This window comes from Megalops cyprinoides, chromosome 19 (assembly GCF_013368585.1).
Source record: "Megalops cyprinoides isolate fMegCyp1 chromosome 19, fMegCyp1.pri, whole genome shotgun sequence".
In the NCBI taxonomy this organism is placed as follows: domain Eukaryota; kingdom Metazoa; phylum Chordata; class Actinopteri; order Elopiformes; family Megalopidae; genus Megalops; species Megalops cyprinoides.
The window spans coordinates 10,831,337-10,855,735 of record NC_050601.1 but is presented as its reverse complement, the minus strand read 5'-3'; the positions used below and the strand labels follow the sequence as shown (position 1 = coordinate 10,855,735).

Here is a 24,399-nt window from a genome sequence, read left to right as displayed (position 1 = left end):
CTCCCCTGTGGTTAGTTTAGGAGTATGACCTAAGAAAAAGCACAGAAGTCACTGAACTTGGAGAAAAAATGGCTGAGTCACCAGCAGATGGGCCTCTGCTCATTGACTGAAACAGGGACCAGGGTAATGTGATCCATTCACAAGCCAAATGTCACTAATAAAACTCCAAGGAATGCAAATGGTTCTGTTTTGGTCATGGCCTGAAAGGCTACCTAGCTGGCTCGTTAAATCAAGCTTGCTACATTCCCTTTCATACTCTGCAATTGCCAATTCATGAAATTTTACAAGGGAGCAACAGTAAACTTAACCTAACTATATACAACAATTTATTAGTCTTTGACTGAGTGGTTAGTATTCCCCTCATTAATTTTAGGAACCTGAGTTTTCATATATATGTGATAACTTATTTTTGTGTAGCAAACAGATATTTCGGACAAAATAATTACACCACCAACAGACACATAATAGATTATTGTTTATTATTCATCACTACTGTCGTCATCATTATTATTAGGTACACTGGAGTGTAGATTTTCTTCTGCAGTTAAAGAATGATGTTTATTATTCATGGATTCATTTAATTTTGAACAATCATGGTTTCTTGTAAACTTTAAAACAATAAGACATACAAACAGAAACAAGAATGACAAATAAAAAATAAAAGCACGTAAGATCACCAAAATAAAATTTAAAAATAAGGAAAAAAAAAAAACGAAACAAAGACAACAGTTGTACTTTAAAAAAAAAAAAAAAATCAACCAAACACACAGGTAACACGACCAGTGCAGGAATGTGCAGACATGTATACGTCTGTTTGGTTCCAGTCTCTTGTTCAGTTCTGCTGTGTTCTGTGCACAGCCCTGTTACTGGAGAATCCCTTGTGATCCTTAAGGTTCTGTTCCGCCTCCCGCTCTCACCTGCTCCTCTCAACCCTTCTAAAGCTTCTTTCTTTGTTACCTTTTTGTCCTCGAGCTTTTATTTCTTTAGAATCACTCTCCGTTTAAAGCAAACAATTTTACAGCCAATGTAAAACGGTCAACCCAGGAAGGGAAATAAGTAAGCGATTAAATAATGCTGAGATTAACGAAGGGGTCGGATGGAGTACGAGAGAGACAGAGAGCGTGGCGGACACCAGGGGAAGCAACGGGGGCCCAGAAAACAGGGCTGGGGAGTAAGGTCACCGTGGAGACGGTCAGACAGGTGCGGCAGCTCAACACTGTCCCACAGCCTCACGGTCTGCATCACAGGTGAGAGCCGCCCTTGACTTCTGCAGTCATGTGATGCCCAGAGCAAAGTGGCTCCTGGCTATGCATTGGCACCAGAGAAGGTGATGGAGTTCTGGCAGGCAGTATATAAATCACGTTTGGGTACAGGTTGCATAGTCATGTTCAGTACAAGATAAGAGACGCTGTTCAGGTCTGCAGGCTATACAGTATCCACTTCTGCTGTACCTCCCAACCTGCTGATATCATTAGAGTGCCCGTGCCTGCAAGTTGCGTATCGATCTAAGAGGTCTGAAATAAGGTCTAAAGGGATTGCACCTTGGAACTGGGAGATGGTAGGATGACTGTGTGAGGAATAAAACTATAGTCCCACAGAACTATAGGTAACACTGTCTACACTGTACTTAAGAACTACACAGGCATTCAGAAACACTGATTCCAGAGGACACAGACTGTCCCAGGGTGAGCTACGTCACTATGCTGATCTGGTGCGTTCTGATGATGCCACATACTATACGGAGATATATCACACCTGTGAAAGCCTCTGTCTGTTGGTATCAGCGTTCTGAATGTTTATATAGTATTCATGTAGGACTCCTCACAACATTATCAAAAGGGAAAAAAACCCAGGTCAGGAGAGGAGGTGAGGGCAAAGTGGCCACCACATGTAGAGCTGGACCTCCCCTCACTTATCAACAGCAGAGATGACTGTGCCGTAAGTTCAGGAAATGCATACAAGGAAAACATGCCCCCCCCCTTTTCTCCACCTGCAGTTTCATTCATTCCTGTGCAGTGTGGTCTACAGTAGGCTAACACAAAGTGGTGAGTGTCAGAATGCCAACAAAATGGAACAACTTCACCGACTAGGACCGTGGAAGACACAGGACCCTTAAAATTTGGCTACGGTGACAACTTGCAAATCCCTCATAACCTGAACTGCATCTATAATGGTACTAATGGCAGAGAGTACCGTATCATTGCACTCTGCCATTTCCGGTATTCAGTATTACAGTAACTCACCAACACTATTGATCAGCCATGATCAAAATAGTGTCTAATGCATAAAACACTTCATAAATCATTATGAGTTAGTTAATGTCTTGGTTATTATACATCTCTGGCGTTTAGTTTGCAACCCAAAATCACAACTAAAATTATTAAAATATTAAGTCCAGATTAAATAAAATAACATACACCACACTAAACAAATTCTTTCCATTTCTGCACATGTTGAATTTAACTTGATTAACACTTCCCTTAATCTCTTTAGTCTCTTCAATATTTGTTTGAAACAGTACAAATATCAAAACCCTTAATTACAGTTGGGTTTTTCCAGGACTGGATACATGCATACCTCATTCGATGAGACAGCAGCACAGGACTTAACTCCTCCCAACCCCCACAGAAGGGGTCTGGACCCTTAAATTAAATACAGAGCCCTGCCTACAACTGCAAACTACAGTGTGACACGAGTACTGGCCTTAATTACTCTGGTGCAACAAACTGGGATAGACTATTTAATTATGTTCAAACACAGGTTTCAATTTGGCTAATACTGAGGCTTTCAGCGCCTTTGTATGCAACTGAATCAGACTTCCCAGTTAAATCAAATGCTCTCTCCCAGCGCCTGACAACCAAACTACGTAAATCAATGCTGTCCACCCATTTTTCAAACCTCTTTCATTTTCACCTCTGTTAATTAAAGCAACCTTTCTAAACTGTGGTAAAAAATCAGCAAACTTTTAGCATTCACTTTGCACTATTCATACTACACCGTCAATTGCTACACTCAACCCCCTCCCCCAGCATTTGATCCTTTCATATTGTTCTAATACTGCTAAAACTGAACATTGGAGCAGTGGGGATACAGTGGCATCTAAAAAATAAATACACTATTCATTGGCTAGCCATGACGGCAGCACAGGTTGGGTAACTGTTCTCAGTACCAATCAGAGAGAGGGCCAACAGCCTTCCATGGTAACCTCCTTGACAAATGGCAACAACCTGAAAGAGGCAGGACTGCAGTTGATGGAAAGCTGTTGTCGCCCCCTATTGTTGGTTCAGGAAAGTACACCTTGGACTGTGCTCCTGCACAAATAGGCCTTTTAGGGGAACGTGCGAAAAAAAATTCTTTGTGCACTCAAAAGCTATTTGACACGGCCTTAACACTGGGACTCCTAAACCTACCCTCATTCCAGTTAAGCAGGTATTTTTGATCGCATAGAAAAATAATCACATTCAAAGTAAAAATAATACACAATATATAGGATCTGATTAAATTAATGAACTTCATATATAAATATATTACAGCCCAAAGGTGTCTGCTCGAGGTTAATGCTACATTACACTACAGACACAAAGCTCAAGTGCTTCTCAGGTGAAAGGGGAGCTAGTCTGAGCAGACAATATGAGCTGAACACAAGTCACTTCCAATACCTATGAGATCGGTCCTTTCGTGGCGCATCATTTAAATTAAGATTAGGTTGGTGCAATTATTTTTAAATGTCATAGCCTCAGACACACACTAGTAGTGTGCTGTAATATTCCTTTAAGTTGGTAGTACAGAAATTCAATCTATTAATGATCAGCTCACTAATATCAGGTCAAACACATAAATACTTTGTAAACAGATAAGACGTTGTTACACTCTTAACATGTTCATGTTTTTAAAGCAGAGGCTAGAGATCAATATCTACACCTACTCATTCAGTAAAACTCGCAAGGTTTCACCATCCCAGACATTTCTTATCCCCAGTACATTGGAGTGTAGATTTGAGTCTGAAGAAAATGGACTTCATTAGCATTCTTTAGAAGATGAGCCTTGAACATAATGTCAGGCTAAATGTGACTGAGCTTTGACTAATTAAGTGTGTAGTAACAAATCTGCTTATTTGGCTTACTTTGAGTTCCAGTTATTTTATAGCTATAAAGGGAGATGAGTTCTTTCTTAAGCAACAGGGAGATAGTTTTTTTGTAAGTAACTATAGTTTTTTTTCCCCTCAATGTTACTGTAAACTTACACAAATGAACGGAACTACAGAACTAACAGACTCTGAAATGTTAAAAACAAATCATTTAAAGAAAAAGATGATTCAAAAATTGTAACAAACTCTTGTTAGGACAGCCTAAAACACCACATCTAACAGTTAGGCTGGGATTATTTGCACACCAGTTACAAACGATCTGACGAACCCTTTCCCCCTCTCTCCCTCTATTACAGAGTCTCTGAATTATTCTAGTACCGCTCCATCACAGCGAGAGATGGAGGGAGTGTTCTCTGCTTTGGGACAGATGCACAACAGTGGAGGGTCAGAAATACAGAAAAGAAAGGTAAAGAGAGAGACACAACAAGACCGGTTAGGGAGACAGAGAACAGGTTCCACTACACTACGAAAACACGCAGTCACAACACTCAACAATAAATACATCCTCCAGAGGAGCCGATATCACTATTGTCGTCATGAGGGGCATGGTGGGTTCTGAGGCTGAACCCGACAATGTTTTTTTTTCTTTTTTTAGGCATTCCGGTTAGACAACCAACCTACCCACGCAGACAGGAAATGAGTGGGTGTGGTTGCAAATGGGGTCCTTCAATGGCGGAATGGGCGGTCTATTTACACACATGTGGATCCCTGTCAATTGTGCCCAACTCTGAGTTCAAAAATTCCACGCGGCGCTATGCAAGTTTTGTCCTTCAAAGAACACAAGTAAGAAAATCAGAAGATTAGATCGTTACTCACAATCTGTATGGAGCCACACAGTTCTTGTTTAGGTTGAGAGAAGTGGAACATGTATTATTGTGCCATTCTGATTATTATGAGAAGTATGGGGGAGCCAGTTCAAGAGTACAGTCAGAAGGATGTTTATAAATTAAAATCCAGTTATAGCCATTGTAACTGTCCAAAGCTAGTAACGTTATGTAGTCTCCGTGATCAAATACATTATATACAACAGCCCCCTACTTCCACTCTCTCTTTATCTGTCTCTTTCCCCTGGCTTCTTTTGTTCCACTGTACCCTTTTGTCTGTGTGGATGACAGGATGAGTTCTGCCCTGTTTCCCTCTCAGAATTAGGCTGAATCTTTCGGTGCCATGGCTCCATTCTTCTCTTCTGCCTCACTACCCCCTCCTTTCTCCTTTTTCTTGCCCCCTTTCTCCCTTTTCTTCTCCTTGTCTTTCTTCTGTTTCTCCTTCTCGGCCTTGTCCTTCTCCTTCCGCTCTCGGGCCCTCTGCTTCTCCTCTTCCTTCTCTTTCTTCTTCTCCTCCTTGCTCCTCTTCTTCTTCTTCCCCTCTTCCTCTCCTGCCGCTGCCGCTGCGGCCCCTCCTTTGCCTCCGCCCACGGAAGGTGGCAGAGGGGTGTTATTGGCGGTGGGGGACGGGATGGTGGGGGTGATTTGCTCAGAGACTATTTTGGGAGTGGGTGAGAGGGTCTGTGGTGGAGCCGGGTTTTGTGCAGGGGCAACTGATCCACTCTGTGGGGGGGTTGCCACTGTGTTTTGAATGGGCCCTTGGGCTGAGCCACGGGCTGACCCTACCAGAGGGCTCTGAGTCTGGGTCTGACTTTGAGCTCCAGCGACAGAGCTAGAGGACGGCTTACGGGTCAGCATTTCGGCTGAGCTCTGCCCCGGGAAATTCTGCGTCTGAAAAGGCTCGAACCCGGAGCTCCCCGAGAACGAGCCTTTCTTGGCAGGCGACCGGAAGGGGGCTTTGGACTTGCGGAAGCCTGGCAGCGACAGCAGGCTGGAGGAGGCCCTGAGCGGGCCCGGCGGGGGCGCAGGGCCCCCCAGGAAGGAGTAGCTGCCCCCCGAGCTGATGGCGGCGGAGCGCTGCTTGAGCTCGTGGAGGGCGCGCGTCCCGTGCAGCCTGCGGCCCGGCTGGTGCGTCAGCTCCCCCCGCGACTCCTTCCACTTACGCACCTGGATGCTGCTCTCCCGCTCGATTAGAGCCTCCGACACCGCCAGCGAGGTCACCTGCGGTGAGGGGAACTCACATCAGCACAAACAATGGAAACTAAAAGCCTGCCCTCCTCTTCTGTTGGCTGGCATCCTGCGAGCGCGTGTGACGCTGTATCAGTCTGCGTGTGTGTGTGGGTGTGTGTGTATGACATTCACTCATTATCATCATTTAGCAGACGCTCTTATCCAGAGACAGAGTGCGTCTAATAAAGGCATGAAAAGTTCCCCAAACAGGACACCACTAACCACATATGAAGTGCCAGTGCCAAATATAGTGCTGAGAACACAACTGCATGCCCAAATCAACATCTAAGTGCAACACAATACAAGCAACAGTGGGACTACACCGTTCCAAACACAATGCTAACGCATACCCTGAAGTAAACTTCCACACTTTATACATATGGGGAAGTAACGATCACAATTGGGTAGGTAAGCTGAGGTGAGCCTGAAGAGGTGGGTGTACAGTGCTTTGCGAAAGCAGAGACCCCTGACCTATTCCCACATTTTACTGGATTACAAATGATACATATCACTGTGTGACATTTTCTATTCAAAAACACTGAAACTCAAAATTTATTATTTTAAGGTGACATTGGTTTTATGTCAGAAAATACTTCCAAGAAAAATGAACAACTGGTTGGATGACGCTTGCGGACCGCAATTCTCAAATAGTACCACAAATTCTCAAAGGAATTGAGATCAGGACTTTAACTGGGCCACTGTAGGACATTCATCTATTTGTTTCTGAGCCTCTCCAATGTTGCTTTGGCTTTGTGTCTGGGATCACTGTCCTCCTGAAAGGGGGAATTTTCTCCCAAACATCAGCTTTTAGCGGACTGAAGCTAGTTCTCTTGCAGTATTTCCCTGTATTTTGCTCCATCCATTCTTCCATCGATGCTAACCAGATGCCCAGTCCCCGCTGATGAAAAGCTTCAATGTAGGAGTGGCTTCTCTTGAGGCAAAGGCAGTGTTAGCTTTGCGCCGCACAGTGCTTTGAATTTTGGCCAACAAGCTCTCTTTTGGTTTCATCTGACCACAAAACATTTTCCCATATTTTAGCTGGGTTATTCTCATGCTTTCAGTCAAATTCCAGGCATACTCTGAGTAATGGTGCGTTGAGTAATGGTGTTTTTATTGCCACCCTCCCATGCACGCCAGATTTATGCAGAACCTTTTATGCAGTAGACTCACACATCTTTATTCTACTCTCAGCCACTGAACACCTTCGAAGTGATTGCTGGCCTCTCCATGGCTTCTCTTGCAAGTCTCCTTCTTGCTTGGAGGCTGAGTTTTAAGGGATGGGCCTTTTCTATACAGTTCCTGGGTGGTGAAGCTGGCAGCCTCTACTTCCTGAGTATTGATCCAACAATGTTTACTGGGATATTCACACACTTGTCTATTACTTTTGCCCTTTTCCTAATTTATGCATTTGTATTACATCTCTTAGTTTTGTAGAATTCTCATTCTTCATTTTCACACCTTTCCTTCAGATTCCTAGTCTGACCGATGATTCTTAAAGAGAGGGGGTTTTTATTATTATTTTATTTTACTTTAATGGTTCACAGGTAGAAGTCAAAGGTAAGGCAATTGTGTCCTCGTTAGGGTAATTTCTTTTCATCCGTGTAAACACGGAGCTTCCAGAGCACATGCAATAGTGCAATAATGCAAGTATTTCCTGACATGAAACTAATGTCACCTGTCACTCAAATAATTTTGAGTTCCAGTGTTTTTAAATAAAATATCACACAGAGCAAAATTTCAACGTATCATTTGTAATTCAGTAAAAGGTGAGAATTAGTAAAAGGTCTGAATACTTTTGTACAAGACACTGTATATGCATGTGTGTGCAGGAATGTGTACTTGTGTGTGTGTATTTAACCAAACGTGCCTGTGTGTGTGCGTGTGTGTGTGTGTGTGCGTGAACACGTGCGTGTGTATTCTGTGAGTGCGTGAGTGTCTCGCGCACCTCCTGCACCAGCACGTCCTCGCGCACGTTCTCGTGCGGGATGTTCCTCAGCCGCTCCATGGTCTCGTACATGCCCTGCAGCTCCCGCAGCTTCTCCACCGAGCCCAGCATCTGCTTCAGCAGCACCAGCCCCACCCGGAACACCACCTTCACGCCTGAAAGTCACCTCGTCAGCCAGTGAGCTCAGCCCAGCACCGATCATCACAACCCACAAACACATTCCACAGTATTCACTGAAGGCTATTAAAAAATATGGAGGGCACTGTAAACAGACACACACACACACACACACACAAAGAGGGAAAGTAAGACTCAGAGGTGAGAAAGAGTGAGGGAGACGGACCTTCACAGAAGAACATGTCCCAGACACGCAGCACGCAGGCCCAGGGCAGGGTTCGGGAGAAGATGCACATGAACCACTCGGTCATGTACAGGATGGGGTCGATCTTAAACTTCTTCAGGTGGCGGTAGGCCATGGGGCAGACGCGGCGCAGCAGGGAGAAGAAGATCTCCCCGTCCAGCTGGATCGCTTCCTGAGAGAGAGAGGATGGGGGAGAGGCAGTAGACATAAGAAGAGAGGGAGAAAGAAGGAAAGAATGTTTTCATCTTTTCTTCTTTTACATTTATAATTATACAAGAATAATGTTATACTATTATTAACACTTATATATATAGGGACTTATAAGGCCACAGTTCCTTTTTAAAGAATGACATGGAAGTATGCTTTTTTTTTTACTCTAAATTTCAAGCCATATTTTGACAGTCTCTTACCCTCTCTGACTACTAATATACTTGGTTTGTACTTAAAATAATAATAAAAAAAAGCTTGGAAAAAGCTACTCATTGAAGACATTTACAGCCAGACTGGCCATGCAAAGGTCACTTTTCTGTATTTATGGCACTCCTGCCAGCACTTCCCTTTTCATCTCTGCTGGTTTAGATGGGTGTATAAGAGGGCTGCCTAGTGATCTGAGGCAGAAGTAAGAATTACACCACCTTTAAACAGGGATTCTCTTCAGTTTTGCACAGTGGCACAGTGGACATGACATTTCACAATTCAATACGCTGGCGTCTTCTTCCTATGTGTGCGTTTGTGTGTCTCTGCTCAGGGAGACTCACCAGTCCAGCACTGTAATAGCCAGGTAGGTACTTCTCACAGATCTGCACCAGACACCAGAAGGCTTGCTGTCAGGAAGACAAAATAAAGAGTCCCACACAGAACTTCAGTCGCAGCCTCCATCCACACAGTATGTGCTGTGAGCACGGTGGAACAGGACAGGACAGTCGCAAGGAGTCATCACACTACAGAAGTCGGTGCTTAATATCATCTCAAGACTCTTGCTGTTCCCTTCTTCACTCACCTCCGCTGGCATGTGCATTAGCAGTACAGCAGCCACGGGGGCCTGGGCCTGGCAGTAACCCTCATCTGGCCTGTACACCGTGTAGGCCTTTAGTATCCTGAACAGGTCCTGCTGCCTACGACACAGAGACACAGAACAGGCTCTCACACACACACACACAGACCAAAGTGGAAGACAGATTCACGCTCACAGGACTGGAACAGAACGAGCTCAAGCTCACAGAAACAGCACAGGCTCACACCTCAAGTCACAGAGGAGGCTCACAGTCCCAGAGAAGGAACCACCATATTCTGATTAGGTGGACACAGTAATTAATATGACTGGCATTAACATAAGCTCCCACTTACTGACTGACTGACTGACTGACCGAAGGCCACAGCACACTGACAGTGACAGAGTTTGACGGTAATGAAGAAGCACTGACTAACCAAACACCATAATTTTTGAACACTGGCACAAAGGAGGTTCATAAGAACAGTGCGGTTTTAGCTAATTACCCGTGTCCTCCGCGTGCAGCAAACATCTCATGGAAGGGAAACTGTCTGTGCAAGTCCTTCTCAATGATGTCCAGCCATTTCGGATCTCCCTGTTCCCTCTCCAACTCCTAACACACAGAGAGAGTGGTGATAATATGGACACTCAGTGCAAAACTGCAACACAGACTGACAGCAAGTAAAAATATACAGTAAACTGACTGCAGTTACCTCTTCCCCTTACCTGTTCTGATTTTTATGGAAAATGTAACCTACGCAGCTCTATTTCACAAACACCTCTAATCTGACATTACAGTCACATTAATATATAGGTGTATTTTGAAGGTGCAGTCTGAAGAACAGTTTCTATTCAGCTCAGTCTTCAGTTTTACTTCAAGCTGGCAAACGGGAAGGAAATACTGAAGGTTTCATAAAAAACATGCAAACTAGCACCTGAGCTGCAGATATTTAAGTCAGGAGGCTGCACGGTTTGGTCCCGGGAGGCTAAGATTAACCCCGGCAGCTCCCCCCGTGGTGGGTGCTGACGCAGAGAGACGCGCTGACTGCGGGCCTCTGGCTGAGCTGTGTGGACCTGCGGCGGAGCGGGGCACACGGCAGCCCAGCGCGCAGAGGCAGACGGCCCAGATTCCAGGCCCAGATAAGAGGATTAGAACACGGCCTGCGCGCAGCTGCGCCCGGGAAACACCGACTGCGGTGCTGCGCGGTTCAGCTGCGTCAGGCGGGCCCACAGCCACGCAGCTTCAACAGAGGGCGTGACGCGTCGGTCGAAGTACCTCGAACTTGCCGGGGTTGGACTCCAGGAGCTCGGTGCTGTTGGAGAGCAGCTGCCAGGCTCGGGCCCTGAGAGACGAGGGGATTCCTTTCCTGCAGCGCAGCTTCACCTGGGACAGGCACGCATTGGGACACGGTAAAGCCCAGGCTCACACAACTGCAACTGCCTGTGCTTAGCTTTCAGTTCGTTACACAGAGAAATGAAAGAGCCGCGTTACGCTAAGGCTGAATCTAGGCCTCGGAGTGAAAAAATAGAGCACCAATGAGATACAGAACATGCGCGAACACATGCCGTCGTTGACGCACTGGCTATACCACACACACAGCGACACCACACAGAGGTACGTATATACATGCAGGCACACCCACTTTCTTGCAATCTAACACACAAAACCACACATGCAAGTGCATACGCGCGCTGAGACTAGCTACACTTACAGTACATATCGAATACGTGCATCAGTGCAGCTCATATACCTGATACAATACACTCACACAAACACTTCAACAAAAGTTTTAATACTGTACTCCAACTGGAATCAGGCTCAAATCTACACTATGATTTTGGCTTTGGCTCACCTCAAACAAAATTAACAGTATTTGGATTGAGCGCGAAGTTTATGAACATATTTATATCTTGGGCTAATGTCAAATTTGGACACAAGGTTACAAATTTGGTTTGGGTTTAAATTTTTGGTTAGAGCAAATCTAACACACGCACACACTTCAGCACACACAGAGAGAAGCACAGGTGCGACAACTTATACTGAACATGCATATAGATACAGATATATCCATATGTTTGCATGGTCTGCATGACTGTGTGCAGATCCCTGCGTGTAAAGGTGTCTGCTGGTATGACTGAGGAGGGAAGATGGAAAGCACCTTTTGGAAGCGTCGGGAGACCCACTTGTCCCAATTGCTGAACATCTCAAGCCACTTCATTTCTCTCTGTCTTGCCACGTCCACCCTGATCTCCCGCTCACTGTCGCACAGGGGGAGAGAGGGTCAATGCCACGCACACGCATGCACACGCACCCTACAGCACCTCTGCACTGAACCACGGCCCTGCTGGCGAAAACAATCCTGTCGTGTGCAACCGACAGCGCGATGCCACAGTGATAAAAGTGCAAACGCTGAGAGGATACGAGCGTACATGTACAGTGTGCAGAGAGAGAGAGAGATGGGAAAGACAGACAGCGAGCAGCCAGTGAGTCACAACCTGCCCTCAGCACTGTCTGAATCATAGCAGGGAGTGAGTGAGAGAGAGAGAGAGAGACCACAAGGACACACAGGACAGAGAGAGAGAACAGGGAGAGAGAGAAGGCGTGAAAGATTTGAAATCTGAAATAGGGAAACTGAGGCTCCGTTAAATTATTTGGTCAATCTTGTCTATTCACTGTATCGATATTGTGAGTAGTTAATACAAAAAAGCAGTGCATTTTGCACTTCAATCACTAATGCCCATCAGCAAAGAGACAATTAGGCCAGGGTCACAATGCAGCTTATGCTGTTTCCTGTTTCAAGCATTTTACCGATTTCTACATTTAAGCAGAAATGATGTGTGTTAATCAAATCCAAGAATTGCAAGAAGGAAAAATACAGCATTACCACACAGGCAGGGAATGACATGATTTAGAAAAAATTACTGTGCACACAAAACATTCATAATCACGGCAGGAACAATGATAACGACAGTTAGATGCTAAACAGACGCTATCAACATTAATAGCATATTTTTAAAATAAAAAGAAAGTGATGATCTAGTGGTACTTTTACAGATTCTGATCTCATATACATTGTCCTACAGATTCACAGTGTCTTGTAACAGTCATTGATTTTCACTATCTTGGACCACCTTACCCACTTTGTATCCTACACACTGACAATGCCTATACTGCTTTAGGTAAATATTACCATGTAGCAGGGTCTCATAGTACAAAGAGCATTAAAGCGAAAGCACCCTTTGTGCACATGATAAACCAGTGGTGATAACTGTGGTTTACTACAACCCCTTGTGACTTTGCTACTTTAAATAACCGGGAAAAACGGAAAGCCGGCGCCAGCAGCGAGGCACCTGCTTCCCCTTGTGTCAGCAGGTATAAAAAAAGGCTCTGTTAATGTGACTGTAAGTGACGTGAGGCGTGATACCAGCGGGCGATGCGAGGTGGAGAGAGCGCAGGCGGCGGGGGGCTCACCTGCCCTCGCTGTACTGCGTGCCCCCCAGGAAGCCGTACTTGTCGGTGCGCCGCAGCACCATCCCGTTGACCTCGGAGTCCGACCCCACGGAGCTGCCGTCCTCACCCAGGCCCGACAGGGACTCCAGGGTGCCCGACATCAGGCTGGCCGACTCCAGGTAGCTCAGGGTGTCCGGGGCCGGCCGGTAGTGGGGGTTCGGCAGGACGAGAGACGGGGCTGGCTCCTGGACGAGCGGGATGGGGCCGCAAGGCTCGCTTCTGGGGGAGCCTGGGGACTGCGGTTGGTCAGGGATGGGCTGGTGGGGGTTGTGGTCTTGCGGCTGCTGGGGATTTTGTGCTTTTTCTGCTGTTGCTGTGCCCGCTGCTGGGGTGACGTCAGTGGGGGGCTGGGAGGAGATGGCGGCCAACGCTGGGGGAGGACTGGGGGGTAGGGGTTCAGTGGCTGGATTAGGGGTCTGGCTGACATTAACATTGGGGTAGAGATTAGGGCTGGGATTAAGATCAGGGGATGGGCCTTTCCCATCTCCTGCCTCTGGTTTGCCCTGGAGCTCCGCTGGCTGAGAGGGAGAAAACGCTACTGCTCCTTCCCTACTGCCCTTCTCAGCCCCATCTCTGCCTTCGTCCGCTGCCTTGGAGCGGTCCGCTGGCGGAAAGGCTACGCTGTCCCCGGCTGATTCCGGCAGGAGAGTTTTGGGCGAAGACTCCCCAGGAGTCTCTCTGACTCCAGTTCGTGCTTTCAGAGGGGGTACCATCATAGAGGGGTCGCCATACAACGCAGACTTGGGGACGGGGGTTTGTTTGAGGGGGTCTGTAGGCGATGTGGGATGTGGAGGGGGGTTAGGGGGGTGCGGAATGGTTGGGGAGGTGCGGGGGTCACCCAAACCCGGGGGAGAAGGGGTGAGGGTGGAGATGTCAGCCATAGCGGCTCCCTGCTGCCACTGCCTGAGCGAAAGAGACAAAGAGAAAGATTGGGAAAGTGATTAGTAACAAGTATTACTACATCATCTAGATGGGACATTAAAACCAAGGTCCTGACTCACTGTTGTCATTAATGTCTACAAGGCACTTACTACAAAGAAGAGGGGCTTCCCCAGTGTTCAGGCTTATTTCCTCATCCAGCTTTGTTCAGCCAGGGAATCTAACAGTCCCCCCCCAATTAACTGTGAATAATTTCCTCCATACCCACTTTAACTGATGTGTGGTGAGCATTCTGGCATTAAATGGCTGCCATGCATCATCCAGGTGGGTGCCACATATTGATGATAATTGAGTTGAGTCACTCCCTTCACTGCAAAGTGCTTTGTGAAGTACCAGGGCTCTATGCTAGAATAACATTAGCACATTTTACTTCAACAATGAATACTCTAATGCTATACAGAATGGAATTACATGGTCTGTATATCTTTGCGTTAGCAAGCCACTTGATTCGTGCTTACATGACGTCCTGTGAAATCCATATAGCAATGACTGTCAAAATTTCACTCTCTTTATTGACTGAAAATCATTTGCAGTTTATCAACCCTCAATCTTCCATTGTTCAAAGTGGCATGACGGCTTCCTCAAAGTTAACACATCCAGTCCACAGATACGCCCACGGACTCCGACCTGTAGCCATCTTTGATGATCACAATGTAACCAAGAAAGCGTCAAACTTGTAGATTCCTTTAAATATTTTGGGTCAACCAGATTATAAACTCCATTTAAGTTAAAACAAACCTAAAGGTCGAACGTGGTAGCAGCAACAACTTTTTGTGCTTTGGAAACTATCATCAAGCCACTGACAATGTACTGTAGGGCCATCTCTGCTTACACTCCACGCCGTCTGCGTCTACTACTACCCAAAATTTTGGAGACTGGATTGAAGATCATCTGATATGCCAAACATTTACAATCTAAATACCCAAGATGTATGACATGCTAATGCCAATATAACAGTTTCCGATTTGATCCATTTACTGCATTGCTGTTTGGATAAAACCAAAGGCATCCAATGTGTTCTTTTACCAGATGTTACACATGATCAAATGAAAATAACAATACTTTATTAATTTATTATTGAAGGGGTGGGGATTAATTCCACATATTAGTGGTATTTCAAAATGAGTCAAACTGGTCTATTATAATACATTTACATTTACATTTATTCACTTGGCAGACGCTTTTATCCAAAGCGACTTACTTAGGTTACCGACTTACTTAGGTTACTTACATAGGTTAATACAATTATATAATGTCATATTTATCTTGCCAGTCAGCATGACTTAATGGGCTATAGAACTCTTTTAAGGCATAGCATATACAGAACAGTTTTATAGCAACTCACATATCTACTGACCAAGCTGTGGTAATGCAGTACAAGTGCAAAGTGCTACTATCATAGAAACACTGATTTAGTTCAATGTATATGAACTTCCTTTTTGAGAAGACACCGGTAACTACACAAACAAAATGGAGCAAAGTGATGAGTGCTTTTTTTAACAGCTCAAAATATGCAAGACGTGCCCTAAGTTTTGACAAACGGGGCAGACCAGAACAGCGCACAGTGTGGGTAAATGTTTCACTCAGGTAAAGTCATCTTTACAACTTTCAGTGACAAAATGTTAAAATTACAATTTAAATATCAGTTCCTCTCAAAAGTCCAAACAAATATGTGTCCGGAGGACCGCACAATAAGCTCCACGGAGCTGACAGTTAACTCAGTGAACACCTTACAGCAATAGCAGTGGAATAAAGAAAGGAATTAAACTGGAAATAACTCAGTACACACATAGTATTTAGGCAACACAATACATGGCAAGTTGCCTTCCCTGTGTAAAACTTTATATAAGTAATGGCGTAAGACTAGATCAAGATAAAGTGTTTTATAACAAATCTATTCACTCTATTCACTATATCTGTTGTTTTACACCATTCTCTACATTTTGGCTAGACTTTGTCTGGTGTCAACTGACTGTGGCCAATTTCATTTCAAATACTGGATTCAATTTCTTGTAACACATATTGTGAAGTGCTTTATTTGTTTCAATAAATAGGTCCAAGTGACGGATATCAGTCATACATTAAACATACTAATATTATTTCCATTGCTGTAAATAGCTCAGTTAGTCTCTCTTACTTCCCTGCTGTATAAATAGATCCAGTGGTCTGTCAGAGGCAGTGAGGAAGTTGTTTCTCTGTATGTTAGTCACAGACACACGCAAATACAATTTCAGAATACGTCCTTTCACTCCGCATCTGACTTTGAGAATACAAAACCTCAGAAATCACAAAGCAATACAGTACAGTGCAGACGCGTGTTGACGTGTTGTACAGTTATAAAGTATTCAGCAATAATGTGACTCCACCCAACCCTGTGCTCTCCGCGGTTCGTGTTCAATGACCCACCGACGTGTATTGACTTTCGGATTCAAAGACATTCGCCGCCATTCACTTAGCTTCTATAAGACAATGTCAAATAATGCTGCATGCATGACACAGGTATTAAAGATGTAGTTAAAAAATACCAGGACAGACCTGGCTCTCTCTTATTAACAATGCTGGTCTGCAATGACCACTGGAATAATGCTCTGCTCTTCTCTGCTACGTGACGCTGCAGTGTACTACTCCAACAAGATAGCTAACATTAGCCACCGTTAGAGTTTAATAATACAGTAGGGTCACTGTATTACCCACATTAGCGAGTGCAGTTTCACTCTCTAGTATAACTACCGGCAGCTACCGGCAGTGTGCATAACTTGCCTGGCTGTGTTATTTGTTGCGTGTACTGTAAGAACTGATTTAGCTAAACTGATCGCTGTAGTTAGCTACCAAGCTAACTAGCGAGCTAATATTTACACAAAACTGTCTAACAGCTGATCCGGTGCACTGGTAAAGAGCTGGTGAGCTGGCTAGACCGTTTCATATCCTTACTGAAGGCCCCACTTTCACATTCATACAACTTCCTAATTCAGCGCACAGAAACAAGCACATCAGTGGTCCACTCCCTCCCGGCAAAGGCCCCAACCTCCATCCCCGGCCTTGCCTTGCCGCCCCACCGCTGCTATACTTACCCACGGCCGGTGTGTACAGTCTGTTACGTCCGCCTGGGAGCCCAGGGGGGGTCTAGATCGCTGCCCGCCCCTCCACAGCTCCTGTTACCCAGGCCCCTCCCGCCGGTGAGTAAAGCCAGTCGAGAGGGCAGAGACAGAAGGCGAAAAAGGGTTGGCGAGACAAATGTCTGCCAAAGCTAGCCGTCTAGCTAACTGGCTAACATCTAACTAGGCATCGTTAGTTTTTAGCCTGCGGGGCTAGTCACTATAACTTTCTCACGAAATCGAGTCGCGATTACTCATTCGATAACTTTCGTTGCCCGCGTCGTGTAATTTCCTACACTCACTCTATTTCTTTTAGCCTGTGTGAGATTTTGACACATACACACATACACACACACACTAGCCCTCCCGTCCGTATTTCCTATCGCAACTCTGACAGCTACGTGCGCGCTCCTGCACGTGCTGCCGAGCCCTCGCGGACAGACACGCTGAGGGCGCGCTCCTAAGCCCCTCCCACATCGAACGGAGCAGGAGGCGTGCGCGATTACGAGAGAGAAACAGATGAAAAGCTTGCTTGATTCATGCAAAAAAATATTTTCAGTTCTAGGTATCACATTTGTTTTAAATATCTACCGCATTATAAGTCGATAAAAATGCAATAGTTTCATTTCCTTTGTTTAATCTCAGTTCATAAAGTGGAAACAAAGCAAAAATGCAAAAATGCTTGCAAAAAATAGTTGAAACAGCGTTAAACGAGCCATGAAAATAGCACACGTTTCTTTGATTTTTTAAAATTGATTTTAAATACAAGGCCTGGCGCTCTTTCACAAAAAGTCACTTGCAAGTGATCCATCTTGTGTGTTTTCAAAACAGCTTCGTTTGTTTGTTTGGTTGAATCTTGGTTTGATTCAATTAAGGCCAGACAAATTATATCAAGTTTGAATTAATTTGGGAAGAAAATGAAATTAGTTCCGTTGCTCCACTCACTACTGCATGCAGACCTTGGTATCAGCTTGCAAATATGCTGTCACTACTTTGCGTTTAAGGTTCCCCAGAGAATATACACGTATGAAGAAGAGCACATACCTCCAATGTGCTGGGCTCTTGCTTTCCCTCTGTGTTATTGGTGTTTTGACTAATTATATGTAGAAAAAAATTCACAAGCATGAGACAAAGTGCCCTTTTTGAGTATATTGTTTCCAAATGAACCTGAATACATTTGCTTTCATGCAGTCTGTAACCTGCTGCAGAGGTGTGACCACAATGAAAAATATTCACACCCAGAATCAGTCTTATTTGTTATGATGGAAATTTGTTATTTAATGTGTGCTGTAATTGCATGTCTGCAATTACACTGTTATAAAGCATGTGCATGAATACATATTCAGATGTTATTTGAACATACATATTTTTGAAGCATTTATATATGATTCATTTTGTCTATATTTGATTCCTGAAGCTGAGTGCACCTGAAATTGATAGGATGATCATTTCATCCCATTGAAGTCAGTTACTCCTGTTATATAAATACTAGCCCAAATGACACAGGCTAGAGCCCTAGCATTTATAAAGTTAAGTGAGTTAAAGATATTCTGCGGAAATAGTGACAAAACATCAGGCAGTCTGCTAACTCATTCTGAGTGAATGAACCCCTCTGTTCCTCGCAGGCTTAGCCCACCTTCCTGGGCTGGCTCTTGTACTGTCCTGCAAGGGGTCCATTCGGCAGGCAGTCACAGCAGTCCAGGCTGCGTTAGCAGCTGAGGTGTGATACGAGCCAGGTGTTTAGTTTTATCAAACATAAAATTTGACTCTGAATTCTGCTCCTAATGCAGTCGCTAAAGAAGCAAAGGCAAGAGAAAACCGGTATGCTGAACAAAAACAAAACACAACAGTCTTAATCTCACCGCAGCTCCTGGAGAAACGATGAGGTGTGGTCAGGGATAGGCCTGTATTCCCCACCTAAAGAGCATTGGCTGCCTGTGTTTGTAGTTGTCCACTGACTGCTGGTTTTTGGAGTGGGGCCATTCTGTGGTGCTGCAGCCCAGGTGAGATGGGCACTGTCCATGGTGCTGCAGCACCTCTGCTTGCTGTTAAGGATGGCTTTCTATGGCTCTGGTGAGGATGCTTTCAGCACGCCATCCTGCACTCCTTCAGATGTGCCCCCAGCACAGACCCATATGACGGCCATTGGAAATGCGGCAACTCTAGCTCTTCCTGTGGGCTTCGGGAAGAGAGGACGTGACATCTGCTAGCTCCACCAGCTGTAATCCTGTTAAAAGTTTGCAATTTCAGATAAGTGAATGCATTCCTGTACTATATTTGCACATCAAACTCTCACCAGTGTCTGTGAACTAATTTAATATCTCAAGGTAAGGTTACTTGTTCAGTTGATAACACAACCAGTGCCACCCCACTTTGATCAGCCAGTAAGAAATGGTGCAAAGGAGGAAAAGAACAAGGCGTGCAACTCTTGACAGGCTCGATTAATTCATTTTATTGTAATGAGCAAGTTGACCTTGAGGACCCATAATTATCCCTAGGTGACTGAGTTAAAAGACTTAGTCAGAACAAACTTACTCGGTTTAAGATGAAGCAGAGGAGGACGATCTCCCCATGCTGATGTAAGCTGACGCATTGGAGTATGTTCGGTCTCACCTGTCATGTTGGTCAGGTAAACTCTGACCGTCACTTTACTTTTCAAACTGTGCTCAGCGCTGTCCAACCAACAGTCACAACGATTGAAATGTTACCCGAGTCTCTCACTTGTTGGAGCTCACTGCAGCCATCTCTCACAAACATCTCTCTCCCAGTTTTTATAGGTTCACTGCTTCCTTCCACCAGTGAGTGTAAAGTAAATCTTTGCATTCTTACGGTGCAAGTCACACTGGCAGGTCTCCAAAACAGACCAGAGTAGTGGGAGTGGCACATGCCCCTACAATCTGCTACAATAACTCAGGACCTGCCAGAACACAATACCACAACCTGCCACCAGAGGTGCAATTCTTACTCACCACTACTTCACACACTGTGTCTAGTGAAAAGGGAAGCATTCATCCTACACTCAACAAGACCTTTGCAATTCCATGCAATATTGACCTTATTTTCTCCTTGGGGAATTTTTTTTTTTGGCTTCAAAATTTTTTAACCAGCATTGTAGATATAAGACATTACATATGATTAAAAATACAAAAAGATACACAATGTAGTACAATACAGACATAATGAAAATAGGTGTTAAAGTGCAAAAGTGGACCGCTGGTCCTGTGTATGTGTGATGAATAAGATAAAATTTAAAAGGCTGCTACAAGTGAGTAAAAGCAACATATTAGTGCTAAAAGTGCTAAAAGTTATCTCTACCATCCATAGATATTCTGGGAAGAGTATAAAATGCTGTATTGCTCTATTCTTTCTATGGAGAGGACTTGATATCAACTCCAGATTTTACCAGATGTGATGACTGGAGTCTGAAAGAATGCTATGAACTTAAGACTCTGTTTTTGTAAATATTCTCCAGTCCTATCTATCTAACTCCCAACACCTCTCTTACGTTCATTAAACACCTTACATATATTCATAATTCTTCTTAATATGTTCCTCTGCAAGATATTGGCATTGCCAAGCAAACTGATTATGCAAAAGATAAAATACAAACAAAAAATGTTATCTAAAATATATTGTCTTTGCTGGCCTTTTTTTGAATGTGCATTTACCCCACTGTAATTTGTCCAACATCAGATCTAGATTTATGACATCGCCAAGCTCTGCCACTAGATGGCACAATTTACTGAAGAAAATAGAATGCAATGCTCAATCCATAGAATGATAATTAGAATGATTTGCAAGACCATTTGTGCCGAATCAATAAACACAAAATAAAAGAAGAAAATATATATTTCAATTAGATAAATAATTATATAAACATTTAATTAAATCAACACAGAATTTTGGGGGGCCAAAATGTCATATCAATACCACATTTTTTTAAGATATGTGTCATATCTTAAAAAAATGTAATAAATACTACTGTATGTAGACATTGGGATACAAGGAGACAACTGGGGGTGCACTGCGGTTTGTTTGGGGGTGCACTGTCCCCCTAAGCACCCCCATAGCACTGGCCCTGCAGTGGAGCAAGACAAATAGAGGTGTAACTTGAGTGCTCTTGGACTGGTTGAAAACCAGAGGCACAGCTGCGTTTTCTTTCAACTGCAGAGGCTTAATAGTGCATGCAGGAATGCCAGCCAATAGAGCATTGAGATAACAAGAGCCTGGGCAAGGAGCTGTGCAGCATACTCAGATAGATAGGGCCTGATTTTCCTGATGTTGTACAGCGCAAATCTGCATGATCTGGCTCTCATCACCATGTGGTCCTTCAAGTATAGCTGGTCAAACATTACCCCTAGGTCCTTGCAGACCTAGCTGGAGAGATGTCGGGCTGAATGGACGGGCTGGCTGGGATGATGAGGAGCTCCGTCTTAAACAGGCTGAGTTGAAGGTGGCATTGATCCGGGCTGAGATGTCTGAGAGGCAGGCAGAAATTTGGGCCGAGACCATGGGATCATCAGGGTGGAATGAGACATGGGTATCTGGGTGTCATCGGCATAGCAGTAGTAGGAGAAGCCTACCATGCGTCTGAATGATTCGGCCCAGTGAGTTTGTGTACAGTGAGAAGAAGAGGGGGCCAAGCACCAACCCCTGAGATATCCCAGTGGTTAGTCAATGTGACTTAGATAGGTAGGACTCAAACCAGTATCTATGATGTGTTATATGAACCTGTTTTTTTAATGTTTGATATTATACTGTAACTCTCCCCAGAATATTACCATCTGCCAAACAACATAAAAATAATGATACAGGTATGCAAGGACTGAGTGCATGCTGTGGAAAACCAAACCCACAGAGAGACACTTTATCATACGTAACATCTGAGAAATTTATCCTGGAATATTGCCAAGTGAAACTCCCATGTGTTTCTCTTTATTTTTTAATCATGGATGAAACAGTATATGCATTGCTCCACCATATCACACCTCTTAAAAACAGGTGTTATCTTTTTATCAAATGTCTTGTCAATTATTCTGTGGCAACAGGGTTTCAAAGAAAGACACAATGTTACAGGTAACCAAAAGGCTTTCAACCCGAGTGACCGGTGACTGACTAAAAAGCACATTTGAGCAATGTTCATTATGCAAACATTACAGAAGAGGTGTAGTTCATGAAGGCCATGTAACACAGATCAAGGCCACACATCAAGAACTAAGAAAACCAGTTTATGAATCGCTAGAGCCAGCCCCTAGTTGTTAATGCAGAAAAATGTGAGAGAAATGAGTAAATTATTTAAAAGGTCATGTCAAAATGTGAAAACACATTTGGAAATCTGTGCTCAAAACACAATATTGGGCAGGGCTTATGACCCTGGGTGACAAAAAGCACTACATACACATTTAGACACTGAACAATACATGTGGCAAATTCCAGTCTAATTAATTCATGTGTGGACCTTTATGCAATGTGAACATGCGAACATGTTTGTTATTATATCTAGTATGACTGGGTGTGGTCATGAAAAAGGCGGGAAAATTAGTTGTGCATGTATACAATCTCTGACAGTATATGAGTTGAAGTAGTAACAGCTGTGAATATCTGTCAGTGTGGGATAAAAAAAAGATAAAAATAAGATTAACATAAAAAAGAGTAGATAAAAAGATAAAAAGAATAAGCTTAAAATATTGCAGCATTTTATGCACATCTATGGACTATGCCCGCTAAGGTTGTAAAATGGGAGCAAAATTTGTCAATCTGTCCATCAAGAACTATGCAGTGAAGTAACAGGAAAGAAAGTAAAAAGGAATGAAGAGAGAAAGAAAGCAGGATCAAAATAGTAGGCTTTCAGCTGTTGTGATTTAGATGCCCTATACTTGGTGGCTTGGCAGAACTCCCAAAAACTGTGAGCTCCTCTTGTATGTATGTTTTTACAGGCTCATGTGCGTAGCCCTGTGTTTTTCAACAGGTTACAGCACGATGGTCTTTCTGAACAGACTGTGTTCGCTGATGTTTACACTGTATCTATGGAAAACTGGAACCACTGTTTCCTAAAGGGGCTGTGGAGCACTCCGGGAAACACCGTGTTGAAGTGCACATGGGGGGTTTGAGCCGGTCCAGCTGTGGAGGGAGGAGAGCAGAATGCTTGGAGGGTTAAGTAATTCAAGTTTACTTTCGAACTTGAGCCTAACTAGTGATAACATTTACACACACACACACATTTTCCAGTGTCTGCATATCAGCAACATGGGCCTGACACTCATGTCTGCCTCATTCCTGTCAGAAGCATTGTTCAGACAAGTAAGACCAAAGACATAATTGAATATAATCTTTAATATACTTGAAACAGGAATATATATTTGATATTACAAAAATAAATACTGACAATTTATATTGCTTAGCAGACGCCATTGTCCCAGGATGAAATACATAGCTTACACAATACATTCTTCAATTTACATTTTGAAAGCAAGTGAAATTTTAAAAACAAGTGAAATTAACTTAGAACTAACATATGAATTCACTCTCACTTTACCAGACTTCAACTTTAACATTCCATAAAACATATAAAAACAATAAATTTACATGCTTCATCATAAATTTTGCCCTATAGACTGTGCAAATCTTATTCACATTTTACATAGCTATGCACATATGCAATATGCAGTTGTACATTTTGCACATTTAGACAAACAAACCTGTTCATGAACAGGCTATATGAGAGTCATGACCTGATTTGTATAGCTAAATGTGCTCATTGCACGTAGAGACTGTAATACAAGCGCACATAACATATACACAGGCATTCAATCTAAATTGAAACACGATCCCTTATGGTATGATGTTTCATGTGGATAACTCAGTTAAGAGAATCACTGAATACAAACAGCCATTCTCAGTAATCACTGCCCACAAAAAGCAAACATAAAATGTCCATCTTGATGATTAAAATTTCAAAATAAACTTGAGGTGACACACAGTGTTGTCACCTTCCACTTAATGTCAAACAAAAGGGAGATTTTGTAAAGTGAGAGATTTTTTAAAAAAAATTACCTTTCACAAAACAGAACTGCACTTGGTAATACCTGTAATTAATCAGTGACTGGGCAATGGGGAGCCGATGGAGCGCCTTATTTATGGAGGCAAAATAGCAGTAGGGGCCATGCCTGCATTGTGCAAGTGAGATGATGTCAGGAAAGGTGAGGTAGCCTGTCATGACATACGGCTACAGAGAAATGCAGCTGACAGCTGACTAATGACACCGATATATGAGGAGAAGCAGGAACTGGTCCAGTCAGCCCTAGGTGTTCCTACCACAGGACTATGTTGGCAAGGCTTGAGTGGGCATGTATACCA

General features: G+C 43.8%; 1 protein-coding gene across 1 annotated transcript; it reads right to left on the bottom strand.

Annotated features, from left to right (window-relative positions):
* Window positions 1-1,718: 1,718 nt before the first annotated feature.
* On the bottom strand, window positions 1,719-17,448 carry LOC118794257 (TBC1 domain family member 10B-like). Its single transcript, XM_036552472.1, has 10 exons — window positions 17,020-17,448; window positions 12,971-13,912; window positions 11,658-11,757; window positions 10,775-10,882; window positions 10,005-10,111; window positions 9,508-9,622; window positions 9,266-9,331; window positions 8,490-8,679; window positions 8,147-8,301; window positions 1,719-6,192 (listed from the first exon to the last, which is right to left on the bottom strand). Exons 2-10 carry the CDS (start codon window positions 13,888-13,890, stop codon window positions 5,293-5,295), a joined length of 2,661 nt encoding a protein of 886 aa, XP_036408365.1. The 5' UTR covers window positions 13,891-13,912; window positions 17,020-17,448; the 3' UTR covers window positions 1,719-5,292.
* Window positions 17,449-24,399: the final 6,951 nt, after the last annotated feature.

What these genes read in the sequence shown, in the direction of transcription:
- LOC118794257 (XM_036552472.1), bottom strand. Translation starts at nt 13,890, where the DNA reads ATGGCTGACATCTCCACCCTCACCCCTTCTCCCCCGGGTTTGGGTGAC. An exon ending in TCTCCCGACGCTTCCAAAAG is followed by an intron (nt 10,883 to 11,657) that starts GTGCTTTCCATC and finishes TGCCTGTCCCAG; the next exon opens with GTGAAGCTGCGCTGCAGGAA. An exon ending in TAATGCACATGCCAGCGGAG is followed by an intron (nt 9,332 to 9,507) that starts GTGAGTGAAGAA and finishes TCTTCCTGACAG; the next exon opens with CAAGCCTTCTGGTGTCTGGT.